This window comes from Diaphorina citri, unplaced genomic scaffold, assembly GCF_000475195.1.
Source record: "Diaphorina citri unplaced genomic scaffold, Diaci psyllid genome assembly version 1.1 scaffold7, whole genome shotgun sequence".
Classification (NCBI taxonomy): domain Eukaryota; kingdom Metazoa; phylum Arthropoda; class Insecta; order Hemiptera; family Psyllidae; genus Diaphorina; species Diaphorina citri.
This window is the reverse complement of record NW_007377446.1, coordinates 369506-395430: the sequence shown is the minus strand read 5'-3', so window position 1 is coordinate 395430 and position 25925 is coordinate 369506. Positions and strand designations below refer to the sequence as shown.

The window sequence follows — 25925 nt, the reverse complement described above, 5'->3', positions numbered from 1 at the left end:
CTTCAGAGGTATTTGCTAATCTACACTTTCTTCAGTTCCTTCAGTTAAAGCAAGACACTTCCCTCATGAAATTCATGAAGGATCTGCAAGAAAGAATGGAAGTTTTTTCATGGTCGGTAATATCACAACCATCTACAATAAAAGACCAAATAAGAATTCTCAATAGGTAATAACGTCATGTTATCAGTTCCTAGATCTATCCACAGTCTCAAAAAAATACAAATATTGTTGCTAAATCTGGAAATGTGAAAAGAACACCGTTTGGACATGTACGTGAAAAAGCATTTAAGTAGGTATAGGAACCATTAATTTTGATAAATATTTATTATATTCAAAAACATCATACCATTAAACAATCCCATTGTTCCAAATTCCCTGAAAACTCAAACAGAAACCTGTGCGGCGCGTCTAATTTGAAGAATTCAACATCATCAAATCTGTTGTCATAATTTCATTCGAACTCATTCTCATTGTACTGTTGAATAGAGGTTTAGCAAAACTTGACAAAAAACAAGTAGCCATTCTATTGACCTAACGGTTCCACAATTAATAATCTTTTGTTCCTGCATTGTTTTCAAATTACTATGGGGCCTTTCACACTTGACTGCTCCTTGTATGACATGTCCCTGCAAAGGCTCCAAATCATCTTTCTTCTTTAAAAGACCAAGTTAGCCCGTGCGCACATCGGACTGAAGCGACTTGAACGCTTGAAGTCAAGTACTTATTAGGAGAGAGAGAGAGAGAGAGAGAGAGTTAGTGAAATAGAAAGTAAAAGTCTAATACTATTCCAAGAAAAACGTAAGGAAATTGAGAAGAACATTATTTAATTTTTCGAATTATTTTGCGTGTTCAGAAGAACCACGTTGATCTTATATTTACACTTCTGTACATTACAATTTCAATTATTATAAACGTATTTACAATAAAATATGGTAAATCAATAAAACAAGTAAACAAAACAAAATCAAATCACGTAAATAAAAATAAAATGACTAAATTCTCAGTCTTGAAATGAGAAGGAACAACAACAATAATAACTAATTAAATTATGACTTTAGTCACCTGGAGTTCTAATACTAAATACTACACCTATGTACTGATACTAACGACAAAACTCGTTCAAAACTAAAGACAATTGAAAATAATAAAACTGATTCTCAAGATTTTAAAATAAAATTAAAAAGTAAAAGAAGGCGAACAGAATTAATTCAATTAACTTATAAGTGCCCGGTTTAACAGTCGCTACGAGGTGTTAAGCATAGTTTAATGGATTTATGAAAAACCCCTTTGCTAAATCTTTGTTTCAGTTTGTTATCCCTAAGGTTCATCCTCTATTTTTTCCATTTTAATTATTTCTCTTCTTACAGCTCTTTCCTTTTTGTACACACTATTAACTTTGACTTTAAAAGCCTCAATGTTATTCATAATGGGGTGTTTTCTCGCCTAGCTATTCAGATTTTTTTTCGTTACTCTGTAACTACATATTATGTAATCCTTTTCATAAATGCTAGTTTTTCTTATTCTAAAAGATATCTCTTTTGTAGACCTTCACACCATTGTTCAATGTTGTATACTAGTTAGTATACAGCTAGCTATCTTTATATTTATTTTTTATTGTTGCCTACTATTACTTACTTCATGTTTATGAATAGACGCCTGATATGTGTTGAATGTTGTAACACGTTTCTCTCTATAATTATTATTAGTTCTTCAGGTATGTTTTCCTCATCACCTTCTCTAGCAAGGTTAAGGTCAAGTTCTATCCAGGCAATATCATCATCTTGTGTCTTGACTATTGCTATTGATAGATACCTGGTTAATGATAATTATTATACATAGTTGGAAATTATTCATATTTTCTACTTGACCTATTATTCAAATTGTGATCATGCGTTGTGACTAGTCAAGTGTGAAACATCCAGTAGAAAACAGTCAAGTGTTGGTTATTTACTATGATAATATAAACACCAATAAATTATTCTGTGAAAATGTTGCTTTTTCATGCGGTTATGTGGATCTCACCAAATTTACTGATGGTGCTACAGATGTACTAGGTACATGGTGCTAGGAACAAGCCTAGATATCATGTGACAAAAACCATAAGGAAGTTTTTAAATGAAATAGGTACATTGAAATGATCCCATTATTTTCGGAATTTTAAAAAGATACCCAATACAATACACATTATCTTGTGTTTCAAATCTTAAAATGACTATTAGATAATCTCAGTCTTGAAATGAGAAGGAACAACAACAATAATAACTAATTAAATTATGACTTTAGTCACCTGGAGTTCTAATACTAAATACTACCTACGTACTGATACTAACGACAAAACTTGTTCAAAACTAAAGACAATTGAAAATAATAAAACTGATTCTCAAGATTTTAAAAGAAAATTAAAAAGTAAAAGAAGGCGAGCAGAATTAATTCAATTAACTTATAAATGCCCGGTTTAACAGTCGCTACGAGGTGTTAAGCATAGTTTAATGGATTTATGAAAAACCCCTTCGCTAAATCTTTGTTTCAGTTTGTTATCCCTAAGGTTCATCCACGGGTTAGCTTGAAAATTGGAATGTGAAACCGAGCATAAGAGTAATTAAAAACATAAAATCTAGAGTAGAAAAATAAATTGGTCGTATTATATGTCTCCACAGAAATTTTCACTGAGGAATGATTGCCAAGATCTAGTCCAAAAATTCCAGAATGTCAGAAGGTAAACGCATCTTTAGTCTTAATCTTAACTTTGAATATACTGGCAGGTAGCTACTTGATAATTGCCATTGACCATCTCAGATGACAGAAGAGGATGTAGAACTAACTATAGTATAGCTAAATTCCTATCAATCTACATAAATTGGAAAATTTATATAACATATCACAAAAAACACCAAACTTTCCCTTAAGGGGATGAATCCGCTATCGGGATTATTTGGTTACTAATTCAATTAGAGCCTATTTATATCAGATTAGATTTATTTTTCACAACAAAATTATTCGCAAAAAACTTTACACATTTGAAAAAGAACTAGACACCTAGCATAAGCTTATAAACAGAAAAGTTGACTTGGAACATAATAGACGCTTTTCGCTCGCGGACCAGTGTGCAGGCGGACTAATGCATATGTTATGTAAAAAATAAGGCAAATGTTAGGGTGTTATCTCCAAAACTTACGAATATAAGTCTTCCTTAGGAATCTACTTATACGTAAGTATTCACAAACACATTCCTTAATTATAATACATCTCTCCTGACGGATGATAGTGAAGACTGTGAATATGATGACTGTTGTGAAGATGGCTTTGATACATACCTGAAACAGAGATGATGTTCAAAATATGTTAGAAAATGAAACACAGAAGAATATAATTTTAGTAGACACCTAAACATAATTAAACCTAAACATGGTTAATTAATAACATAATATTTTTCCTGATTGAATAAAAAGAAAGACAAAGGAATGTACATTTGAATTACCACCATATTCACCCAATGGGATAAAACTTATTTAATCTGTTGGAAATGTAACAAGACATAATGAGAGAAAGAGAGAGAAAAAAACATTATTAGATGGTCGTTATTAAACAAACACTGTGATTGGAAAATAATATGTAAAACACAGATTTACAAATGCTGAAAATAAAATTAATAATAGATACATAAAACTTATTTAATCTGTTGGAAATGTAACAAGACATAATGAGAGAAAGAGAGAGAAAAAAAAAAAAACATTATTAGATGGTCGTTATTAAACAAACAAACACTGTGATTGGAAAATAATATGAAAACACAGATTTACAAATGCTGAAAATAAAATTAATAATAGATATTGTGCTTATAATTTCCCGTTTATTTCCATTAAATCCAGTACAAAATACAATCAATGGCTCTCTTAAATAGCAATAACGATTTAAAAACGAAAATTACCCTGTTGAAAAACCCTCTAAAACTCTACAAGGTGAAATTATAATGAATAAAGATAGCACCAGAGGTGTTGTATCCCTTTCAGAGGAATTAGCTGGAATTATCTCGGTTTTATTTTATCTGAATTTTAGAAATTTTACCTGGAACCATCTTTATATGTTTCTCTCATCCTCATCCCCCTTCCTAACCATTTCTGTTAGCTTTCAACGGTGAAGTCTCAGTGCTGGATGCACAAGGAGGGTTTAGGATAGTGAATTTTTGTTTTAGTTATGGTTTGATAGAGTACTAGTTAAGTTGAATTAATCTAGAAAATGAAGTTCAAATGTTCTGAGGAGGTTCGTCAAATCAGAAGGTTCCAAAATAAAACACATTTTCTTCAATATCAAATTGAAAATAATTGAAATACTGATACCAAACTCAAATTGTAAGTAGGTACCCTAAAGTGTATATAACATTATTATTCAATGTTGGCACACTCTAATAAATATAAATAAAAAAACAAGGAAATACTTGAACATTCTGTGAAGCTTAATAAAGCCGAAAATTGTGGATGGGAATTTTAGACAAAACTCTACAGAAGAAAAAGAATACCAAAGTTGAGTCATCCTCAAGATAAAGACTGGAATATGTAAAACATAATAGAGGAAAGGTTAGACATATTCTTGTACTCGCAGAGGTATCCAATGAGTTTGTAAAAAATACCAAGAAGTGTAATGTGATATTAAGTGGTCCTGAATCCTGATAGGGTTTTGAACATTAATTTGTATGATTATTTTATCATTTCTCAGAAATATTCCTCATACAGCACCGAAGAATGAAAAGATCATATGAAGCGAAAAGACAAGTAGGTTGGTAATAAAATAGAGTAAGTTATTGGCACAAGATCAGCAGTTGAACATTTTGACAATAGTGCGAGCATTGTCAAATTCGTAAATATTTATGTTAATTCATATCATATTATTATACAGCATGTTTTGTGAGACAAAAATGATTGGAAATTCTTCTTGAAATTCACGGAAAGGATTTGAAGATTCGATCGGAATTCGAAGAAAAACAATCCAATGTCAGAACAGATCTGATTGCTCATATTCTAATTGAATTGGTACAGGTTCTCTGTTTCTCCTCTTATTAATTAAGGAATTTTAAGTGTGCAGAGGTAAAAACAGATGGATATCTATGACTTGTTTATGGCTCGATTACAAATGCTGATGCTTTCAAGAACACCTATGAAGTAGCAGTTTAGATAATCTAATGAGTCACCTGTAGAAATTGAGATTTTAATAGATTTTAGAAGGAATGACTTGTTTATGGCTCGATTACAAATGCTGATGCTTTCAAGAACACCTATGAAGTAGCAGTTTAGATAATCTAATGAGTCACCTGTAAAAATTGAGATTTTAATGGATTTTAGAAGGAGAAAATCATCTTCCTTGTGGTGAGACTGGTGAGGCAGCAAGATTCACATTTTTCTTCGAATCTCCAAGTTGGACAATTTGCTGCGTGAGGTAACATTGCATGTTAATGGTAAGTATAAAATTCCAGGTAATGTAAGATGGTATTTTACTTAATTCCCAAATGCGAAGACATAACTCTCGCGAAGCGCTACAGTTTGAAAAAATAGACAAAGATCGAAAAAGTTGACATTTTCTCGTTTACAGAGGTTCGGAGATTCGAATTCTCGTTTATAGAGGTCCATTTTGCCTTGTTTATATGAGCGTGGGACTTAGCAAAAAAGGGGCCATTTTCTCGTTTATAGAGGTTTTATTTTCTAGTTAAACCAGGTTTTTGGCCCGAAAATGAAGGGGATTTGAAAATTTCTTGTTTATCCAGGTTTCTCGTTTATCCAGGTCTCGTTTATCCAGGTTCGACTGTATTATAAATTGGAGGAATGCACATGAATTTATTACTTTCGTTAAGACTCCAACTCAGACTCACGACCTTTCTAACGGGGTAAAAAAATCACTTTTAATTTCACACCAAATTTGTTTGAAATATCTTGATCGCATTTAATACCCATTACCTACTGAACCTAGTTCATATGTTAGTAAATTTATACCAAATAAAATTTATCTAATTTGCTAATGAACCATAAAAAAACATCTCAGACCAACTTTCTTTTTCTTTATGATACCTGATGTGTGTGGTATTTTATATTTCTCAATTTTATTTGACTCGAAAAGAGTGGTACCTCTTACATTTGAAATTTCTTGAATAATAAAGAGTTGCTCTGGGCTTCGGATGTCATTATTAAAATACTTATCACCAACACATTAAATTAACTCCTAATAATTTGTCATAAAAAAAGAAGAGTCCCAAATGGATAGGTACCTACCTAGTACCTAATTATTTATTGCTAATTTAGAAACGTTTATCTTACATTTGAAATTTCTTGAATAATAAAGAGTTGCTCTGGGCTTCGGATGTCATTATTAAAATACTTATCACCAACACATTAAATTAGCTCCTAATAATTTGTCATAAAAAAAGAAGAGTCCCAAATGGATAGGTACCTACCTAATTATTTATTGCTAATTTAGAAACGTTTATTTTTTTACTACTTTAACCTAAATTTTATTGTAAGCATCTCGTTTTATATTTTCTTGGATGCCAATAATACCTAGATATCTTCCCAGATCAATTACAGAGATCCTAATCTCGGATATTTTAGCAAATGAAAGAAGTTCCCGATGACACTTTAACGTCTTTTAAGATCATTACGATGGTAAGTAAATCTCATTAATTGCTCATTCGATTTCGCTATTTAAATAAACCAAATTTTTCAAATTGGTCGGTACACTGTTTTGGACCGGGCAACACCTTTCATCTTCACATGGTTTTGCCGGGGCTCATTTCCTGGTCGGATTCTAATTACCATGAGAACCAAATTGATTGATAGCTTCGAGAGAGCTTTGCCTCAGGCATCTATTAGGCCTCTGAGCTGTGAGGTCAGTTCTCCGATTACTCTGACGTGTGTGTTGATTCTACTAATATCTATCTTGAATATTATATTCTATAGTGTTGAGGTCCGTCCCAAGATCTTGAAACAGTTCATTGCCACAAGTTGCCTTGGGTGATCTGTGAGCTCGTACCCATCTATTAGGCCTCTGAGCTGTGAGGTCAGTTCTCCGATTACTCTGACGTGTGTGTTGATTCTACTAATATCTATCTTGAATATTATTTTCTATATCTATAGCGTTGAGGTCCGTCCCAAGATCTTGAAACAGTTCATTGCCACAAGTTGCCTTGGGTGATCTGTGAGCTCGTACTCTTTCTTTTCTAATCTGTCACTCTCCATTCTTTTCTTGGGAGTATGTAGGTTTATCAGAGGCTCTATTTTTTCCATTTTAATTATTTCTCTTCTTACAGCTCTTTCCTTTTTGTACACACTATTAACTTTGACTTTAAAAGCCTCAATGTTCTTCATGATGGGGTGTTTTCTCGCCTAGCTATTCAGATTTTTTTCGTTACTCTGTAACTATTATGTAATCCTTTTCATAAATTCTAATTCTTTTTATTCTAAAAGATATCTCTTTTCTAGACCTTCACACCATTGTTCAATGTTGTATACTAGTTAGTATACAGCTAGCTATGTTTATATTTATTTTTTATTGTTGCCTACTATTACATTGTATACTAGTTAGTATACAGCTAGCTATCTTTATATTTATTTTTTATTGTTGCCTACTATTACTTACTTCATGTTTATGAATAGACTCCTGATATGTGTTGAATGTTGTAACACGTTTCTCTCAATAATTATTAGTTCTTCAGGTATGTTTTCCTCACCACCTTCTCTGGCAAGGTTAAGGTCAAGTTCTATCCAGGCAATATCATCATCTTGTGTCTTGACTATTGCTATTGATGGATACCTGGTTAATGATAATTATTATACATAGTTGGAAATTATTCATATTTTCTACTTGACCTATTATTCAAATTGTGATCATGCGTTGTGACTAGTCAAGTGTGAAACATCCAGTAGAAAACAGTCAAGTGTTGGTTATTTACTATGATAATATAAACACCAATAAATTATTCTGTGAAAATGTTGCTTTTTCATGCGGTTATGTGGATCTCACCAAATTTACTGATGGTGCTACAGATGTACTAGGTACATGGTGCTAGGAACAAGCCTAGATATCATGTGACAAAAACCATAAGGAAGTTTTTAAATGAAATAGGTACATTGAAATGATCCCATTATTTTCGGAATTTTAAAAAGATACCAAATACAATACACATTATCTTGTGTTTCAAATCTTAAAATGACTATTAGATAACTTGTATTTTATCCTCAAATTTAAAATTTCACAAGTCTTGTTTTCACCTTGAGGGACAAATTCTATGTTGTTATTTAATTTATATTTATTTTAAATTTACATTCATACGAAGGTTTTAGGTTTTCACTTTTCATATATGAGTGTCATTCATATGTTCTGTATTCTGGTTTCTCGGATTAAGACTGGGGTGGTGACCATAGTAATAATTTATATCATTTTATTTGAACAGGATGCTATGAAGGTCCTCAAAAACATTCCGAGCCCATTGAATGACTCATTGAAAACTTTTATTTTATCGAGTGTTCTACTTTGGAACTGGTACAAAAATGATAGGGTTTGAAAACTTCAGGAGAGATGGGTTGGAGATAAAAACGAAAAAGTAAGTAGGTTCATTAATTTTTACTTTCTGTTGCATAGCTCGTCCCTTCTCATACTTTGTGAAGTCCATAGAGCGTTCAATAGCGTAAAATGTTGGACTCGACCATGGATACGAAAGTTTGGGTGAAAAAAAAAACTTTGAGGACCTTTTTGTTAAAAGCTTTTGAGGTTCTTCATGTATAGCCAAGTGGGGAACAAATAGATATACGTATTCCAAAGACCAATTTATCTTTAACAATAATTAAAACACATGACGTCACTAATCAGTAGTAATGAGGTAATATTCTATAGTATCACCTCAAAGCCACTGTCCACCTTGTAATGGAAAGTTTTTCCGAGCAAGCATCAGGCAACACGTAACCGGTGCTTACCCAAAGTTTTCTGTTTATCAGGTGACAACTTTCAAATTTTATGCTTTGTGTCTATTAAATTGAGACACAAGAAGGTCTCAGCGTCTCGCATAATATTCTCACTGAACACCCCATTCCAAGAACACCAGAGGTGACAAAACCTTGCCTGGATCGAATCACAAAGTTCATAAACATGTTGTAAACGATTTTGACAGAGACAAAATCAACCTCAACGCTATAGGTGGTCACAAAAATTCTCATGTTTGAAAAACTTTTAACTCCAAAGTTGTATTTCGAAAGAGCTCGACCATGTGACTCATTTGATGAATCAATAAGATGGTCAGACGCCATTGAAATGTCGCCTAGTTCCCAATAACAACGACCACGTCGTAAACATATCATTGAAATAGATTAACAAGGAAATACTTATACAGGGTGGTCTCTTGAAGAAACACGGACATCTTTTAGGGAGTTTTCAGTCCTATCTCAACAGGATAAACTACAAGGATAAAAAATAAGATGAACAAAACCATCATCTAGCTATGATAATTTGATGATAATATAAGTAATATTAAGTATTAGGTATTCATTTAAAGGCATGTTCGTAATGTGGATAATACAAAGTTCGATGTCACTGGAAGAATACAGGTCAAATGACAGTGTCCGAAACAATAGAATGAATTCAATTTGGTGGATGTGTAACTTTTACCTTTCATGAGTTCAATGTTAATAGTACAGGATTACATGGTGGATGTGCCTCTTTCACTTTTCAATTTGTGGATGTTCAACATTCAGTTTTAAAATGTTTTACAGATTTTATTCGGAACACAACCTATTGCTTTTCTCTCTACCTAAATATGTGTGTAATTGTTTTCTATTATAAACACACAGTACCGAATATGATCAACCAGGATACCCTGTAAGCTGCAAGATAATCTTCCTAATGACCTACCCTGTAAGATAAAACCCAATGAGAAACGAGAAGCAGGGACAAGATATCAAATTAAATAATGATGCTCGTCATGATATTAATAATCCTTTTGTAATCATAGTGCTATACTATGTTTGTTCAAAGATTTCTAACTGTCACTCTATCCGAGGATTTATTTTCTGATTATGTAGGAGGGAATACAAAGTACTGGGATGTCTGGAACTTGGACTGTATTGAGAACTACTTGTTTAGGTTTTCTGAAGCTTTCAACTATAGAAAGTTTATCTCTTTCTTGGGCCATATCCCCTGTCTGAGTAAGGTTGAATGAGCCTGAAGAGATTGAGATTGGGCCAAAATTATGCAGGTAAGTTGGTCAGAAGTGTAGGAACCTATTGGAAACCTTCGAAGAACCAAGAAGGCTATTAGAAACGAACCCTGAGTTATTTTCCTCTGGGTAGGGACTTCCACTTAAAAGGTCTAGGGATGATAAGAGTAAAAGGGCCTAAGATAACGAGCATATTCCTGTCGATTGAAAAAAATCAGCAAAAATATGATAATCATGTGACAAAAACCATAAGGAAGTTTTTAAATGAAATAGGTACATTGAAATGATCCCATTATTTTCGGAATTTTAAAAAGATACCAAATACAATACACATTATCTTGTGTTTCAAATCTTAAAATGACTATTAGATAACTTGTATTTTATCCTCAAATTTAAAATTTCACAAGTCTTGTTTTCACCTTGAGGGACAAATTCTATGTTGTTATTTAATTTATATTTATTTTAAATTTACATTCATACGAAGGTTTTAGGTTTTCACTTTTCATATATGAGTGTCATTCATATGTTCTGTATTCTGGTTTCTCGGATTAAGACTGGGGTGGTGACCATAGTAATAATTTATATCATTTTATTTGAACAGGATGCTATGAAGGTCCTCAAAAACATTCCGAGCCCATTGAATGACTCATTGAAAACTTTTATTTTATCGAGTGTTCTACTTTGGAACTGGTACAAAAATGATAGGGTTTGAAAACTTCAGGAGAGATGGGTTGGAGATAAAAACGAAAAAGTAAGTAGGTTCATTAATTTTTACTTTCTGTTGCATAGCTCGTCCCTTCTCATACTTTGTGAAGTCCATAGAATGTTCAATAGCGTAAAATGTTGGACTCGACCATGGATACGAAAGTTTGGGTGAGATAAAAACGAAAAAGTAAGTAGGTTCATTAATTTTTACTTTCTGTTGCATAGCTCGTCCCTTCTCATACTTTGTGAAGTCCATAGAGCGTTCAATAGCGTAAAATGTTGGACTCGACCATGGATACGAAAGTTTGGGTGAAAAAAAAAACTTTGAGGACCTTTTTGTTAAAAGCTTTTGAGGTTCTTCATGTATAGCCAAGTGGGGAACAAATAGATATATTCCAAAGACCAATTTATCTCTAACAATAATTAAAACACATGACGTCACTAATGAGATAATATTCTATAGTATCACCTCAAAGCCACTGTCCAAGTTGTGATGGAAAGTTTTTCCGAGCAAGCATTAGGCAACACGTAACCGGTGCTTACCCAAAGTTTTCTGTTTATCAGGTGACTTGGGTGAAAAAAAAAACTTTGAGGACCTTTTTGTTAAAAGCTTTTGAGGTTCTTCATGTATAGCCAAGTGGGGAACAAATAGATATACGTATTCCAAAGACCAATTTATCTTTAACAATAATTAAAACACATGACGTCACTAATCAGTAGTAATGAGGTAATATTCTATAGTATCACCTCAAAGCCACTGTCCACCTTGTAATGGAAAGTTTTTCCGAGCAAGCATCAGGCAACACGTAACCGGTGCTTACCCAAAGTTTTCTGTTTATCAGGTGATAACTTTCAAATTTTATGCTTTGTGTCTATTAAATTGAGACACAAGAAGGTCTCAGCGTCTCGCATAATATTCTCACTGAACACCCCATTCCAAGAACACCAGAGGTGACAAAACCTTGCCTGGATCGAATCACAAAGTTCATAAACATGTTGTAAACGATTTTGACAGAGACAAAATCAACCTCAACGCTATAGGTGGTCACAAAAATTCTCATGTTTGAAAAACTTTTAACTCCAAAGTTGTATTTCGAAAGAGCTCGACCATGTGACTCATTTGATGAATCAATAAGATGGTCAGACGCCATTGAAATGTCGCCTAGTTCCCAATAACGACCACGTCGTAAACATATCATTGAAATAGATTAACATTCTAGCAAGGAAATACTTGAACATTCTGTGAAGCTTGATAAAGCCGAAAATTGTGGATGGGAATTTTAGTCAAAACTCTATAGAAGAAAAAGAATACCAAAGTTGAGTCATCCTCAAGATAAAGACTGGAATATGTAAAACATAATAGAGGAAAGGTTAGACATATTCTTGTACTCGCAGAGTTATCCAATGAGTTTGTAAAAAATACCAAGAAGTGTAATGTGATATTAAGTGGTCCTGAATCCTGATGGGGTTTTGAACATTAATTTGTATGATTATTTTATCATTTCTCAGAAATATTCCTCATACAGCACCGAAGAATGGGTTGATTTTATTTTTTTAATTAAATTTTCGTGTTTTTTGTCTAGCGATATATTATGAATAATTTAATAAACATAAATTTGCTCTTTCCAAAAAATATATACAAAAAAAATTAAATATACTGTTAGTTCTCATAAATGCATTGAATGTGGGTACTTGTAGTAAGCATAGGGCTGCATAAATTAAACAAAGCTTTGTTTCAGGGTCTTGAAATACCGTCAGCCTCAGGGACCAGTCGGTAATCATCATTCAGAATCTTAGCAGATTCCAAAATTTAACCCCAAAACAAGAACCTTTATTTTTTGTCCTATAGGTAATTGGAAACTCTGTTGAAATAAATTGTACAAGTGCATATTGTATCAAGTAGTAGGTAGATAAAGGGAACAGGGAACTTCGGATGAAAACAGTATTTCAAATACATTGTATACGTATTTTTAGAAGGAGAAAATCATCTTCCTTGTGGTGAGACTGGTGAGGCAGCAAGATTCACATTTTTCTTCGAATCTCCAAGTTGGACAATTTGCTGCGTGAGGTAACATTGCATGTTAATGGTAAGTATAAAATTCCAGGTAATGTAAGATGGTATTTTACTTAATTCCCAAATGCGAAATACATTAAGCAGAATAAAATTGTTTCTGAAGTACCCAGGTAGTTAGATTACGGGAAGAGATGTAATAAAATAAAGAATAACTTGGTAAAACAGTTAGCTTGATTGTTTGAATCAAGTAATGCCTTCAAAGAGAAGTTATGAAGAATTTCGTGGATCTAACGAAATCAGATAACGCAAGTAATCATTGAAGTTTAATTGAAATTCGGTGCCTTCATGAAAACAACAGACAAGCATTAAGAGTAGGTACATTAAGCACATACCCAGGCCTTAATAGCTAATCCAAGCATTATTAGGCCATCATTGAGTATACCTAGTAATTATATTTGAATTTTGAGGCATACCAAACCACATAGGTCGTAGGTTTTTAAATTGAATTTAAATGTAATAGGTACATAGCCACGTCTAGCTATTAGCTCTTGTATGTTATGAAACAGTAGAAAATTAAACAATATTTATGTTTTGAAATTTTGATTTGGGTTGATTTTATTTTTTTAATTAAATTTTCGTGTTTTTTGTCTAGCGATATATTATGAATAATTTAATAAACATAAATTTGCTCTTTCAAAAAATATATACAAAAAAATTTAAATATACTGTTAGTTCTCATAAATGCATTGAATGTGGGTACTTGTAGTGAGCATAGGGCTGCATAAATTAAACAAAGCTTTGTTTCAGGGTCTTGAAATACCGTCAGCCTCAGGGACCAGTCGGTAATCATCGTCAGAATCTTGGCAAATTCCAAAATTTAACCCCAAAACAAGAACCTTCATTTTTTGTCCTATAGGTAATTGGAAACTCTGTTCAAATACATTGTACAAGTGCATATTGTATCAGGTAGTAGGTAGGGAACAGGGAACTCCGGATGAAAACAGTATTTCAAATACATTGTATACGTATTACAGGTGATCAAAGTTCGAAAGAGATAAAGTAATTTGAAGAATTTTCGAAAGAGAAATAATTATATCAAAATAAGAGAGACATCAAAAGGACGAGAGAGAAAGAGATACAGAGAGACAGGTTTTCTCTGTTTATATTTATAATTCAAAAACCATGTTAAAGGGTAGTCGAACTGCCTAATGCTTTGGTAATCCCGCGCCTATTGACAAAAAGAATTAGCCGGATTACGAGAAACATGAGACAACACAGAAGGCCTCATGCTTTGGTAATCCCGCGCCTATTGACAAAAAGAATTAGCCGGATTACGAGAAACATGAGACAACACAGAAGGTAGAGACAGGTGCAACAGATATACAGGGTGGTCTCTTGAAGAAACACGGACATCTTTTAGGGAGTTTTCAGTCCTATCTCAACAGGATAAACTACAAGGATAAAAAAATAAGATGAACAAAACCATCATCTAGCTATGATAATTTGATGATAATACAAGTAATATTAAGTATTATTCATTTAAAGGCATGTTCGTAATGTGGATAATACAAAGTTCGGTGTCACTAGAAGAATACAGGTCAAATGACAATGTCCGAAACAATGGAATGAATTCAATTTGGTGGATGTGTAACTTTTATCTCTCAAGATATTAGTACAAGATTACATGGTGGATGTGCATCTTTCACATTTCAAATTGGTGGATGTGACTATTTCACTTTTCAAGTTAACGGGTGTGAGTCATTGATTTGTCAAATTGGTGGATGTGTCTCTTTTACTTTTCAGTTAGTGGGCGTTCCACATTTACTTTTAAAATGTTTAACAGATTTTATTCGGAATACCTGCAGCCTATTGCTTTTCTCTCTACCTAAATATGTAATTGTTTCCTGTTAACACCGGGTACAGATTGTGATCAACCAGGATACTCTGTAAGCTGTGAGATAATCTTCCTTGCCTAATGACCTACCCTGTAAGATAAAACCCAATGAGAAACGAGAAGCAGGGACAAGATATCAAATTAAATAATGATGCTCGTCATGATATTAATAATCCTTTTGTAATCATAGTGCTATACTATGTTTGTTCAAAGATTTCTAACTGTCACTCTATCCGAGGATTTATTTTCTGATTATGTAGGAGGGAATACAAAGTACTGGTATGTCTGGAACTTGGACTGTATTGAGAACTACTTGTTTAGGTTTTCTGAAGCTTTCAACTATAGAAAGTTTATCTCTTTCTTGGGCCATATCCCCTCTCTGAGTATTCTGAGTAAGGTCAAATGAGCCTGAAGAGATTGAGATTGGGCCAAAATTATGCAGGTAAGTTGGTCAGAAGTGTAGGAACCTATTGGAAGCCTTCGAAGAACCAAGAAGGCTATTAGAAACGAACCCTTAGTTATCTTCCTCTGGCTAGGGACTTCCACTTAAAAGGTCTAGGGATGTAGGGATGATAAGAGTAAAAGGGTCTATGATAACGAGCATATTCCTGTCGATTGAAAAAAAAATCAGCAAAAATATGATAAAAAAAGGAAAGGCACACCTTCAGTTAAAATCAACAACATTAAAGGGGATTACAGTTTACATGGGTGTTTATAGGGCGAAAAACTTTCTATTGGATTTGTGAAGTTAATCTAAAAAAAAGTATAAAATAACAATGAAAAATAATATCAAAGCAAATCGGGGAGCTAAAAAATAATAACTTGGACTTTGTCTAGGGAAGGGGGAGCTAGTAAAAATTGAAAACTTTTTTTTATTATTATGGGATCTAAAGCACAAAGGTTGTTGTTTTGTAAGCATAGAATGTTTTTAATATCAAAACGTTTTTTCCCTTTTAGTAAAAAAAAAAAAAAAATGTTTTTGGCTCAAAACATCAGAGGGTTTTTGCCAAAATTTCAATTTTTTTATGCTTCAAGTTTATACAAGTTCATCGATATCTATTTTACTTTTTATTATCCCCTCAAATCACTAACATGATGAAGTTTTTTCATCAGGCATTCAAATATCAAATGCATAGATTTAGAAATTAGCTATCATTCTATTTTGACTCTCACATAGATGAGGATATTGTAAAAAGAAATAATTTTATCACGAAGATTTTTCTCTCTCTTTCTTTCAATTTAATTTATTTTTAATTGTTGAACTTTTAAAAGTAGGTGTAAGTCTCATTATTCATACAAGAAACCAAAGCTCCTACGTATTTTGAATAATAAAATAATTTATTCTTTTTTTCCCTGAATAAATAAAAATCGCAAAAAAGTTTGAAAATGTCAACGTATCCCGTTTTTTTTTTTTTTTTTTTTTTTTTTTTTTTTTTTTTTTTTTTTTTTTTTTTTTTTGCAATTAAAAAACCAATGTGGTGTTTATCATACTTTGTTCTGCGGAGACTGCAGATTACGTGTATATTTCATTTGCGGCGAAATAAATTTTATTTATTACTTTCCAAGAGAAGAATACCAAATTAAAATGTGGACTTACCATAATCGTCTCTTGGTTGAAGGAGATTATTTTGACTTGGAGGAGGCTGCATAGGATCAGCATATTCCTGAGAATCAGTCTCTCTTTGTCCAGCTGCAAACTGGGGATTTGATTGCACTAACGCTTGATGATGTTGTTCTGCATCCGCTAGGGAACGGAATCGAACGAAACCGTTTTCCGCGACTAGCATGGAGGGCGAAGATTGAAGTCTTCGATTTATTTCGTTATTATTAGGGAACGGAATCGAACGAAACCGTTTTCCGCGACTAGCATGGAGGGCGAAGATTGAAGTCTTCGATTTATTTCGTTATTATTATTGTTGTTATTATTATAAGGAACTGCACCATTCACTAGGGGGTTTGGATGATGGAGTGGCGGATTCAAAGGATGCACAAGATGCTTGAGGTCATGACAATGTGCTTTCTTATCCATGGTTAAACGTCCCAAGGCGTACGTGTCCTCATAAATGTGCTTATTAGATCTCAGGGTGTTATAGGTGTGTACAGCTTGATTTGTGCTGCAGATTGTGGGGTAGAAATCATCCCCTGGTCCACCCTCACTACTGCGTGGAGTATTTGTGCCTGCACATGCAAACAATGCAAATCCAGAGGCAGAATTGTGACTCTGAGTCTCCTTCTCATCTTCACATCGCAGAGGTCGCACACCCGCCCAGCACAGCAGGAAACATATGGACACTTCTATGACACGGACAGAAAACTGAAAACCCCACCATAGCCAGGGATGTGGTTGATCCTTGGACAGCAACTCATATACACCAAACATTCCATAGAGTTGCAGAACTGCCATGAGTAAACTCAGCATGGCCACAGCCAGTGCTACTCTCACTGCATGATACAGAGAGGAGCGGTGAGGATCAGTGAAAGACGTGCCGAACATAGTGGCTTGCTTCCTGAGAGAAGCATGAGAAAGCGTTTTATACAAGTAGATGTATGTGACACCTAACACAACACACAGCAACACGAATAAACATTGACTAATTAAAGGCAGGAGTGAAGAATATGAAGTAAAACTAGATGATGTGACAGTGGACACTGAAGAAATATTTACAGGGGCTGGATCACTAGGTGTACACAAATCTACAGACACCACAAACACGACGTGTGCTATCACTAAAATCAGAAGTAAAACGGCACTCTGAAGCCGATAGAATTTGGTACGGACATCTGTGATCTTGAGGAGGTACAAGAACAGCAGAGAAAAGCTGGCAGTGAGCAGAGGGAACACTATGTTCAGAGCAAGCTTGGAAACACTCTCTGGTAACGAGTTGTTGATGTTGTAAGCGTCGTAAAAGAGATAGGCGCTGCGAATACCTCCGATGACTAGCAACAAAGAGTGAAGAGTAAGGAAATACCCAAAGTTGACCAGACGTTTGTAAGATGTGATCCTGACAATGTTGAACACAGAGACCACAGCCAGGATGGCAAATAAAGTAGCAATTATGTACACATGAATATCCCAGGCAATGCCCAGAACATATCTTGCTCTAGGTTGGGGTGATATTTCCAAATGGTTGTCAGAAATAATCTCCTTTTCCTTGACACTGGGTTGACTTTCAGAGTGTTGGTTCTGTAAGTCATCTTCTTCACTACTGTCTCTATCATCTTTGGACAAATTGTCTTCTACTGATTCCTTGAATGGTATGAATGGAATCTCAGTTGCTGGTTGTTCAGTGGTTGTAGTTGTGGTGGTTGTCGAAGTAATGGTTGTCAACACAGCTGTAGTGGAAGAAGAAGCTAGATCTTTGATAAGCTGGATGCGTTGTTCATGATCCTTTGCTACGTTAGGAGGCAACAAATTTTTCAAATTATCCAATTTGCTGTGACGTGCAGCATTGTCTTGCTTCAATTTATTTTCTAAGAATTCCTGCAGAGGGTCATGACGGCGACCACCACCTCCAGACAGAATTCTAGACACACTAGGATATGGTAAAAAGTTGGATCCGATCGGCACAAAGTCAAATGTTTCGTTACTTCGAGTGGGTGTGGTGGTACTTGATGTAGCAGTGTATTCGAGCTCTGGCAACTTCTTTGAACTTGGAGTGTTCAAAGTTTTCCTTCTCGTGTCTGGGAGAGCCAAGTCTGGTGGTTTGATAGGAATCAGTTCCTTCTCTGGAAGTTTCAACATGGGTGGGATGGGTTTCCTCATAGGAATATTGTTGCTGTCTGAATGACTCCCCCGCAGAGATGGTTTATCCGCGAAGGGATTAAGGAATTCTGGCGGAAGTGGCGGTGTGATAGAAGATCTACTGGGTGGAGGAAAGGGCTGCTGATTGTTTGGTCCATTTACAGGCGGTCCGAAATTTGTAGCTGATGTTGGTTTGAATTTTTTGTCCAAAATATAGTTGGGTTTTGGAAGAGTTTTTGCATTTCTCACGATCCTTCTAGATTTGAAATTGGAAAAAGAGGAACTAGATTCTTCAACACTATCGTACATTGATGTAGTACTAATACTACGTTTTGATTTATCACTGAATTTTGATTCATTGTTGTTGAAATTATTTATTGAACTCAAGGAATTGGTAAATGTGATTAACCAAATCAGCATGAAATAATAAGTTAGGATATTCCACATGTTTTAGCTCTTCTCCACATTCATTTGATAAAATGTAAAATTATTAAATCGTTTTTACAATCCTTTGTATGATTGTCATTATTTCCATAGTTATCCGTCATGAAATTCACAAAAATGTTGATAATATAATTTCCATGAAAATATATTTCACATTTAAAAAAATAATAGGCACATCGGTACCTTTATAAATTATGTATTTATTTATTTATTTATTTATTAATTCACAAACTTATAATCCTCATGAAAGATCTAACGTGGGTATCCAAATAATCCAAAAACAGCAAACGGTTGATCCAAATAAAAAATGCACACAAAATTGATTTTTTATTACAAACTAAAAATTATTTTCTACATTTAATATTGAACATTTATTATAAAGAAAATTATTTTAATGATAATATTTTGAAACATAAAATTATGTTGAATTATTTTACATATTTTTTTTTATCCAAAATATCTAACAAAAATTGAATATTATTTAAATAGAAAAGAGAATTTCAATTTTTCATTAGTAAAATATAAAGAATTTTATCTTGGAAATTTAACAGTATACTGTGTACATATATGTGTAACCTACATATTCGGTAGCTTTAAATATGTATAGGTAGGTAAATTCTTGTAAAAATTCTGTTTTAAAATAAGCAAATAATGTTGAAAGTTTCTAATTCTAAGCAAACTTGAAATAATCTGTGATTTTTTTAGTACATAGGTACTCGAAATAAATTGAGGCTTGATCTGGAAGAAGGGCATAACTGCAAAAACATAGGTTCGAGATAATCGCGTTTAAAGTTTTCATTTTCAAATGAACACAATGTTACAGGGTTCACAAAATCGGGCAAAACTTGTCGTAGAAAAGAGATAGGAAGATGATTATTTCACAGTCTTGTTCAGATCAAAGTTAGCTATCAAAAAATGCAGACTCCCTGAAAAGGGCGTAAATGATGTTACTCCCTTTTTCCAGATCACGACTCATCATTTTACTACATAGGTAGGTACGTCACGTATGCGAAAAGTTTGATAAAACATAACTATTTTGCAAGTTCGGAAGCATTTATTAAGTAAGAAAACATGGGAAAAAGTTTTGAATCTATCAATCGGTTCAAATTGACAGTATTTTACAAGAAAAGTGTAAACAATTAAATTAAATTTTATTTTATAAAAATTAAAATATGATCAAACACGTAAATCGACGTAAATGAAAAAAATCTCTGGAACGGTTAGAAAGAATATGTACGTCCTTACTCCGGCACAACCAAAACAGAACTGAAGAAATAAAATGTTTTTCAAACAAGAATGGATGAGGGTCTGAAGAATTGAAAAACTTGAAGGAAGAAGTACAGACTTGTTTTTTTGTTTGAATAGTTATTGTTTGCGCATTATAAATTCCATCTTGCATTGCAATGCACTATTGTTATGTAGGTATGCTGTATTTCTTGTATTTTTGCAGCTCTTTTTGTTGATTAAAACAGAGCTTCAGAACTTAAATTTTGAGATTTGCAACCAATCCTAAACTCCGAAAAACACCTCTTTATTTAGACTGTTGGACAGAATAAGGGTTCACAAATAAGGTCAAAATGAACTTGAAATCTCTTACTATTTGCCAAAGTTTATAAAGGTAGGTACCTACTTATCTAAAAACAATTAATGAAGTAAAATAAAGCCACTAAGTAGGTAAATACATTTAAAAGAGGAATCAGACACATCCACTAATGAAGAAGTGAATGAGGCACATCCACTAAGAAAATTGTTTAATTTGTTAATGCTAAAAGGGTAATTTTCAAGTTAGAGACTGATGTTTCATTATTTACGCAGGTTTTTTCTCTTGCTTTCTGGAACAATTCTGATTTCTTTCTACAAACGTGAAATTATTTGATTACTCGTTTAGTTTTTTAGTCCTCTCATTTGGAAGTGCAAGAGAATCTAATGTCTCCTCACATGCAGTTAGTATGAAATTTTCACAGTAACTATGTGTAAGTTGGTGGTATGGTGGTTCATGGAAGTCTATATTTTAAACGAATCATAATTTATGTGTTATATTAATTTATTAATCCAATGTCTCACAATAAATACCTATTATGTAACTATACTCGCACCGGTTAGGCATTTTAGAACAGAAGTTTTCCGAAATTTTGTGGATCACCTTAGGTCTACCTCTCACATGCCAAAAAGTTTACTTTCCTAAAATCTGAGTTCCTTTTATCGCCTTTGGATAGACATATAGGGAGCCACATCTACTTCAGACTCTATGTCTCCCGTTTTTTATTTGTCAAATTTTGTAGTTCTTTGGTATGAGGCAGACCAAGTGCCAAAGTCATATACCTAAGTATATTACAGGATAGGCTATAATTTGGTTGAGATGATACCAGGTTGTCAATTGTCCTCAAGAGGCACACCAAAAAACCAATATCATGTCATGCTCGTCCTGTAGGTCACTCACTCATCCAGCACAAACGCCACAAACCACTCTCAACTCTCAACAGTGCTTAAACATTACTAACATTAGTATTTCTTTGGGGAATACCTACCTTTTTTTTTCCTTTTTTTTTTCGGGGGTTTTTTTTTTTTTTTTTTTTTTTTTTTTTTTTTTTTTTTGACAAACTCTTGCTTTTTGGAACAATTCTGATTTCTTTCTACAAACGTGAAATTATTTGATTACCTACGTTTAGTTTTTTAGTCCTCTCATTTGGAAGTGCAAGAGAATCTGATGTCTCCTCACATGCAGTTACATAGTATGAAATTTTCACAGTGACTATGTGTAAGTTGGTGGTACAAGTCTATATTTTAAACGAATCATAATTTATGTGGTACCTATATTAATTTATTAATCCAATCTCTCACAATAAATACCTATTATGTAACTATACTCGCACCAGTTAGGCATTTTAGAACAGAAGTTTTCCGAAATTTTGTGGATCACCTTAGGTCTACCTCTCACATGCCAAAAAGTTTACTTTTCTTAAATCTGAGTTCCTTTTATCGCCTTTGGATAGACATATAGCCACATCTACTTCAGACTCTATGTCTCCTGTTTTTTATTTGTCAAATTTTGTAGTTCTTCGGTATGAGGCAGACAAGTGCCAAAGTCATATGCCTAAGTATATTATAGGATAGGCTATAATTTGGTTGAGATGATACCAGGTTGTCAATTGTCCTCAAGAGGCACACCAAAAAACCAGTATCATGTCATGCTCGTCCTGTCGGTCACTCATCCAACACAAACCACTCTCAACAGTGCTTAGCATTATAGCATTACTAACATTAGTATTTCTTTGGGGAATACCTACCTCCTGATACTCCTTCACTCATCGAAAAGAAATATACACGTAACGCCATCTATTGGACAAAAAGAAGAAACGTTTGGAATGTTGAGATGTAGAGAATAAATTTATAGTTGAATACAGAGTGTATCTAAAAGTTAGTTAGTTCTATTTCCATCACCTTTCCATTGACTATAATCAAACGAAGTGAGATCCATGTTTTAACTCGACAAATTTTGAAATTGGGTAGATTGTCTCTTCCTTAAAATCAGGAATATAGCGAGACTATATTAATTTTTTAACTTTTTTTGTGTCATTAGAAATATTTTAATCATAAAAAAACTTCTTTTCCTATTACTGGGTTAAAGACGTTTTCTAAGAACGACTCCGCATTCCTCACTTTTTACTCCATGAGCAAAAAAATACCCGCGTGGGAGCCAGCGTAGTTAACTTCGAGGGTAGCGCGGACTAGCGCGTCTGTCTTGTAAGCCTACTGTTACTCCTATTAGTTTTTTTTTTTTTTTTAGCTTTTATTCGAAGGATTCTCACACTGTGAGCTCTTCCACCCAACCAATAGTTTTAGTAATAGTGCTATCATTAGTGCTTGCGGTATTTCTAATTTGAATGTTAAGTAGTGTAAAAGTAATCTAGTAGCGCGGTCAAACTTTCTTGACTTTGCGGGGCGGAGCGCTACCGCGCTCCTTAATACCGGACCTCCATTATTACTCGTTCTTTGAGACAGGTATCTACCGTTAACATTTCAGGTGGGCTACATCTTCAGTGTTCTCTGTTCTGTGTTGATTCTGAATGTAGTTCTATGGTTGCTCGTTCATAGCAGCACTGATCAGGAGTCATTCAGGAGCAGGTTGAGATAGAATCGGTTTTTCTGTCTCAAAGAACGAGTAATAATGGAGGTCCGGTATTAAGGAGCGCGGTAGCGCTCCGCCCCGCAAAGTCAAGAAAGTTTGACCGCGCTACTAGATTACTTTTACACTACTTAACATTCAAATTAGAAATACCGCAAGCACTAATGATAGCACTATTACTAAAACTATTGGTTGGGTGGAAGAGCTCACAGTGTGAGAATCCTTCGAATAAAAGCTAAAAAAAAAAAAAAAACTAATAGGAGTAACAGTAGGGAGTACCTATTAGTTGGTTCATCGGCTTGTAGAAGGTGTCGGGTTCGACTCCCAACTTTCAACGAAAACTTGGTAATCTTTGTTGCTATCTATTGTTTTGACTCCAGCAAACTGTTCTCGCAAAGCTGTAATACAAAGCCGTCCATAAAAGGAGCCAGTAGCAAAGATTCAGTGGGATGCAAACCCAAGACGATCTCTTTACCAGGCAAGGTCTTAATGACTTCACAACCGAGGCAGGTCATATGCTAGTGGTGCTTAGAATCATGATTATAATAAAAAGTAGGTGTATCTACATACGAGTACCATGGGCTCCTAAGTGACCTTAATAAATACCTTCCGATAAGCACAAGGTCTTTAAATAGATACCCATATTAACATATACATAATTATATACATTTATGTAGGTATAGGATAACATTATAAGGTCTTGATTTTTATGACGGTATGCTAGTGGTGCTTAGAATCATGATTATAATAAAAAGTAGGTGTATCTACATACGAGTACCATGGGCTCCTAAGTGACCTTAATAAGTACCTTCCGATAAGCACAAGGTCTTTAAATAGATACCCATATTAACATATACATAATTATATACATTTATGTAGATATAGAATATAGGATAACATTATAAGGTCTTGATTTTTATGACGATATAACGGTCTATCTCTCATTTTGAGCAGCAGTTGTATTGACCCACTTCTGGAACCAGAAGTAATGCCAGAGATGTGTCTCATGTACAGGTTCTTGGCCAGAGGAAGTGCTGGTGGTTGAGGAGGCCATTGGAAAGAGATTAGGTATTTGCGAAAAGTTCAAAGAACTAAGTATAAGTTTACCCACCTCGATATAATATATCTCGTTTAAAAGCCAACTTTAGTAGAATTTCCGGATTTTTTTCTTTCTTTTAGGTCTCTCTCTCTCTCTCTCAAAAATAAAATTCTGATGATGGAAATTAATTTAATCGTACACAATAGATGCATTATATTTTTTCAATAAATATTATACAACTTTTTTTAACATAAAAAAACGTCCTTTGCAAAATGGACTTTAATAAAAATTAATTTACAAGAATTAATTGGTGCCCGGTTTCATTGGCCGATGTTTAACTGGTTAAGCTAAACAGAAGATTTAACTTTCAAATGACATACTGAATCAAAGAGCTGACAAAGGTTTTTGGTATTTACCCATCAGCTTAAGATTCAGGAGTTAAGGGACTGTGAAACCGAGCATAGGCAATAAATACACTCCTTCAGTAAACAGGGGGGTATGCAAAGACAAATTTGAGGGTATAACAAACAATTATTTTGGTATATTTCGACCAAATATCGCCAAAGAAACTTTAGCTCAAATCTAAACATACGCCATCCCTGATTCAATACAAACAACTTGCAAATATTGCATACCTATATCTAGAACATAGATACAGAAATAAAAAATACAACAACAAAGAAAAGAAAAGGTTTTGGTTTAGGTCTACGAAACATAGAAACATAAAATGAGCTATTATTTAAAATTAAATAGTAGATTAAAAAAAAAAAAATACTTACGGATACCACCCACAAGAAAAGATTCACTATGACATTCTTTCCTATACATTCTTTTTACGATCTCTCTCTCTCTCTCTCTCTCTCTCTCTCTCTCTCTCTCTCACTGAAGGGCGTATATCCCACCCCCGCAACCCCCTAGGCGCAGTGGCCGCGGGCATCTAGGGGCCCCAGAAGGACAGTTAGGGGATTTTAAATGTAGTAAATCTAGCAGCACTGCAGTGTGCCAGGCTAAGTTCCGGCTTCAGCACGGGTTTACTAAAAATATTTGCCGACAATTTGAAGCAAAACATCACCAAGTCAGAAGAGTTATTTCAATTCACCAATACTGGCACCTTTACGTGCATTATTCTATTGCTAGACTTGCTATCATTACAAGTAGGTATCATAGATATTGTCAATCTCAGGACAATAGGAGAATGACACCTATCTTCCATTTGGTCCAAGTACAGTATCTGCTGTTATAGGCACAGGTATTTGATGGTGTTATTACAGGTACCAGAGGTACATATATGCTGATGATGGACTGAATGAACTGGTCCTCTGTTGGCATACCAGAAGGCAGGGCTGTATCTAGAATTTTGTCGAGGGGGTGATGAGGGTCCCAACACTGATGTATCGGGGGGCATGCTCCAAGTTTGCGAAGTCTGGCCTAGAGTAAAGGAGAAAAATGAAGCTCGAGGGGAGGCCCTGGCCTCCTTTCCCCCTTCCCCTCCTAAACAAGGCCCTGCTAGAAGGAATACCAAAGCAACGGTTAGGACTAGACCAGGCCCGATAGGAAGTAAAAACCGTAGGTGGTTTTGACTTGAACCCTACCTTTCAAGGGACACAGGCCTTTCTTATGCCATGGAACCAAGAGGGAGGATTTTCTTGGCTCATTTTAAATAGCAGGGTGTGAAACTAACACCCATATTTATGAACAAAATGCTGGCTCTTGAGTTCGTGCTAAGCATAGTCTCAAGGTATTTGATTGGTCAATTTTGACTTGAGACTGAT

General features: G+C 34.2%; 1 protein-coding gene and 1 long non-coding RNA gene across 7 annotated transcripts in view; one reads left to right on the top strand and one right to left on the bottom strand.

Annotated features, from left to right (window-relative positions):
• The window catches only part of LOC103524904, a 132402-nt gene extending 113032 nt beyond the window's left edge, over positions 1 to 19370 (bottom strand). For 4 of the 6 annotated variants that reach the window (XR_001809930.2, XM_026820264.1, XM_008489954.3 and 1 more), the window contains exons 1-2: positions 16703 to 19370; positions 16400 to 16619 (exon numbers count right to left, since the gene is read on the bottom strand). Coding sequence is in view for 5 of the 6 variants with exons in the window: in XM_026820264.1 (XP_026676065.1) it covers positions 16400 to 16619; positions 16703 to 18991 (2509 nt within the window). In the remaining variant the exon portion in view is untranslated. Of the gene's footprint in view, positions 1 to 2675; positions 3315 to 16399; positions 16633 to 16702 lie in introns of those variants that run through there. The other 2 variants (XM_008489951.3, XM_026820256.1) reach the window with 2 other exon arrangements.
• Positions 807 to 2699, top strand: LOC113465611. Its single transcript, XR_003390266.1, has 2 exons — positions 807 to 1322; positions 2546 to 2699. It is a non-coding gene; the product is annotated as an uncharacterized LOC113465611 (long non-coding RNA).
• Positions 19371 to 25925: the final 6555 nt, after the last annotated feature.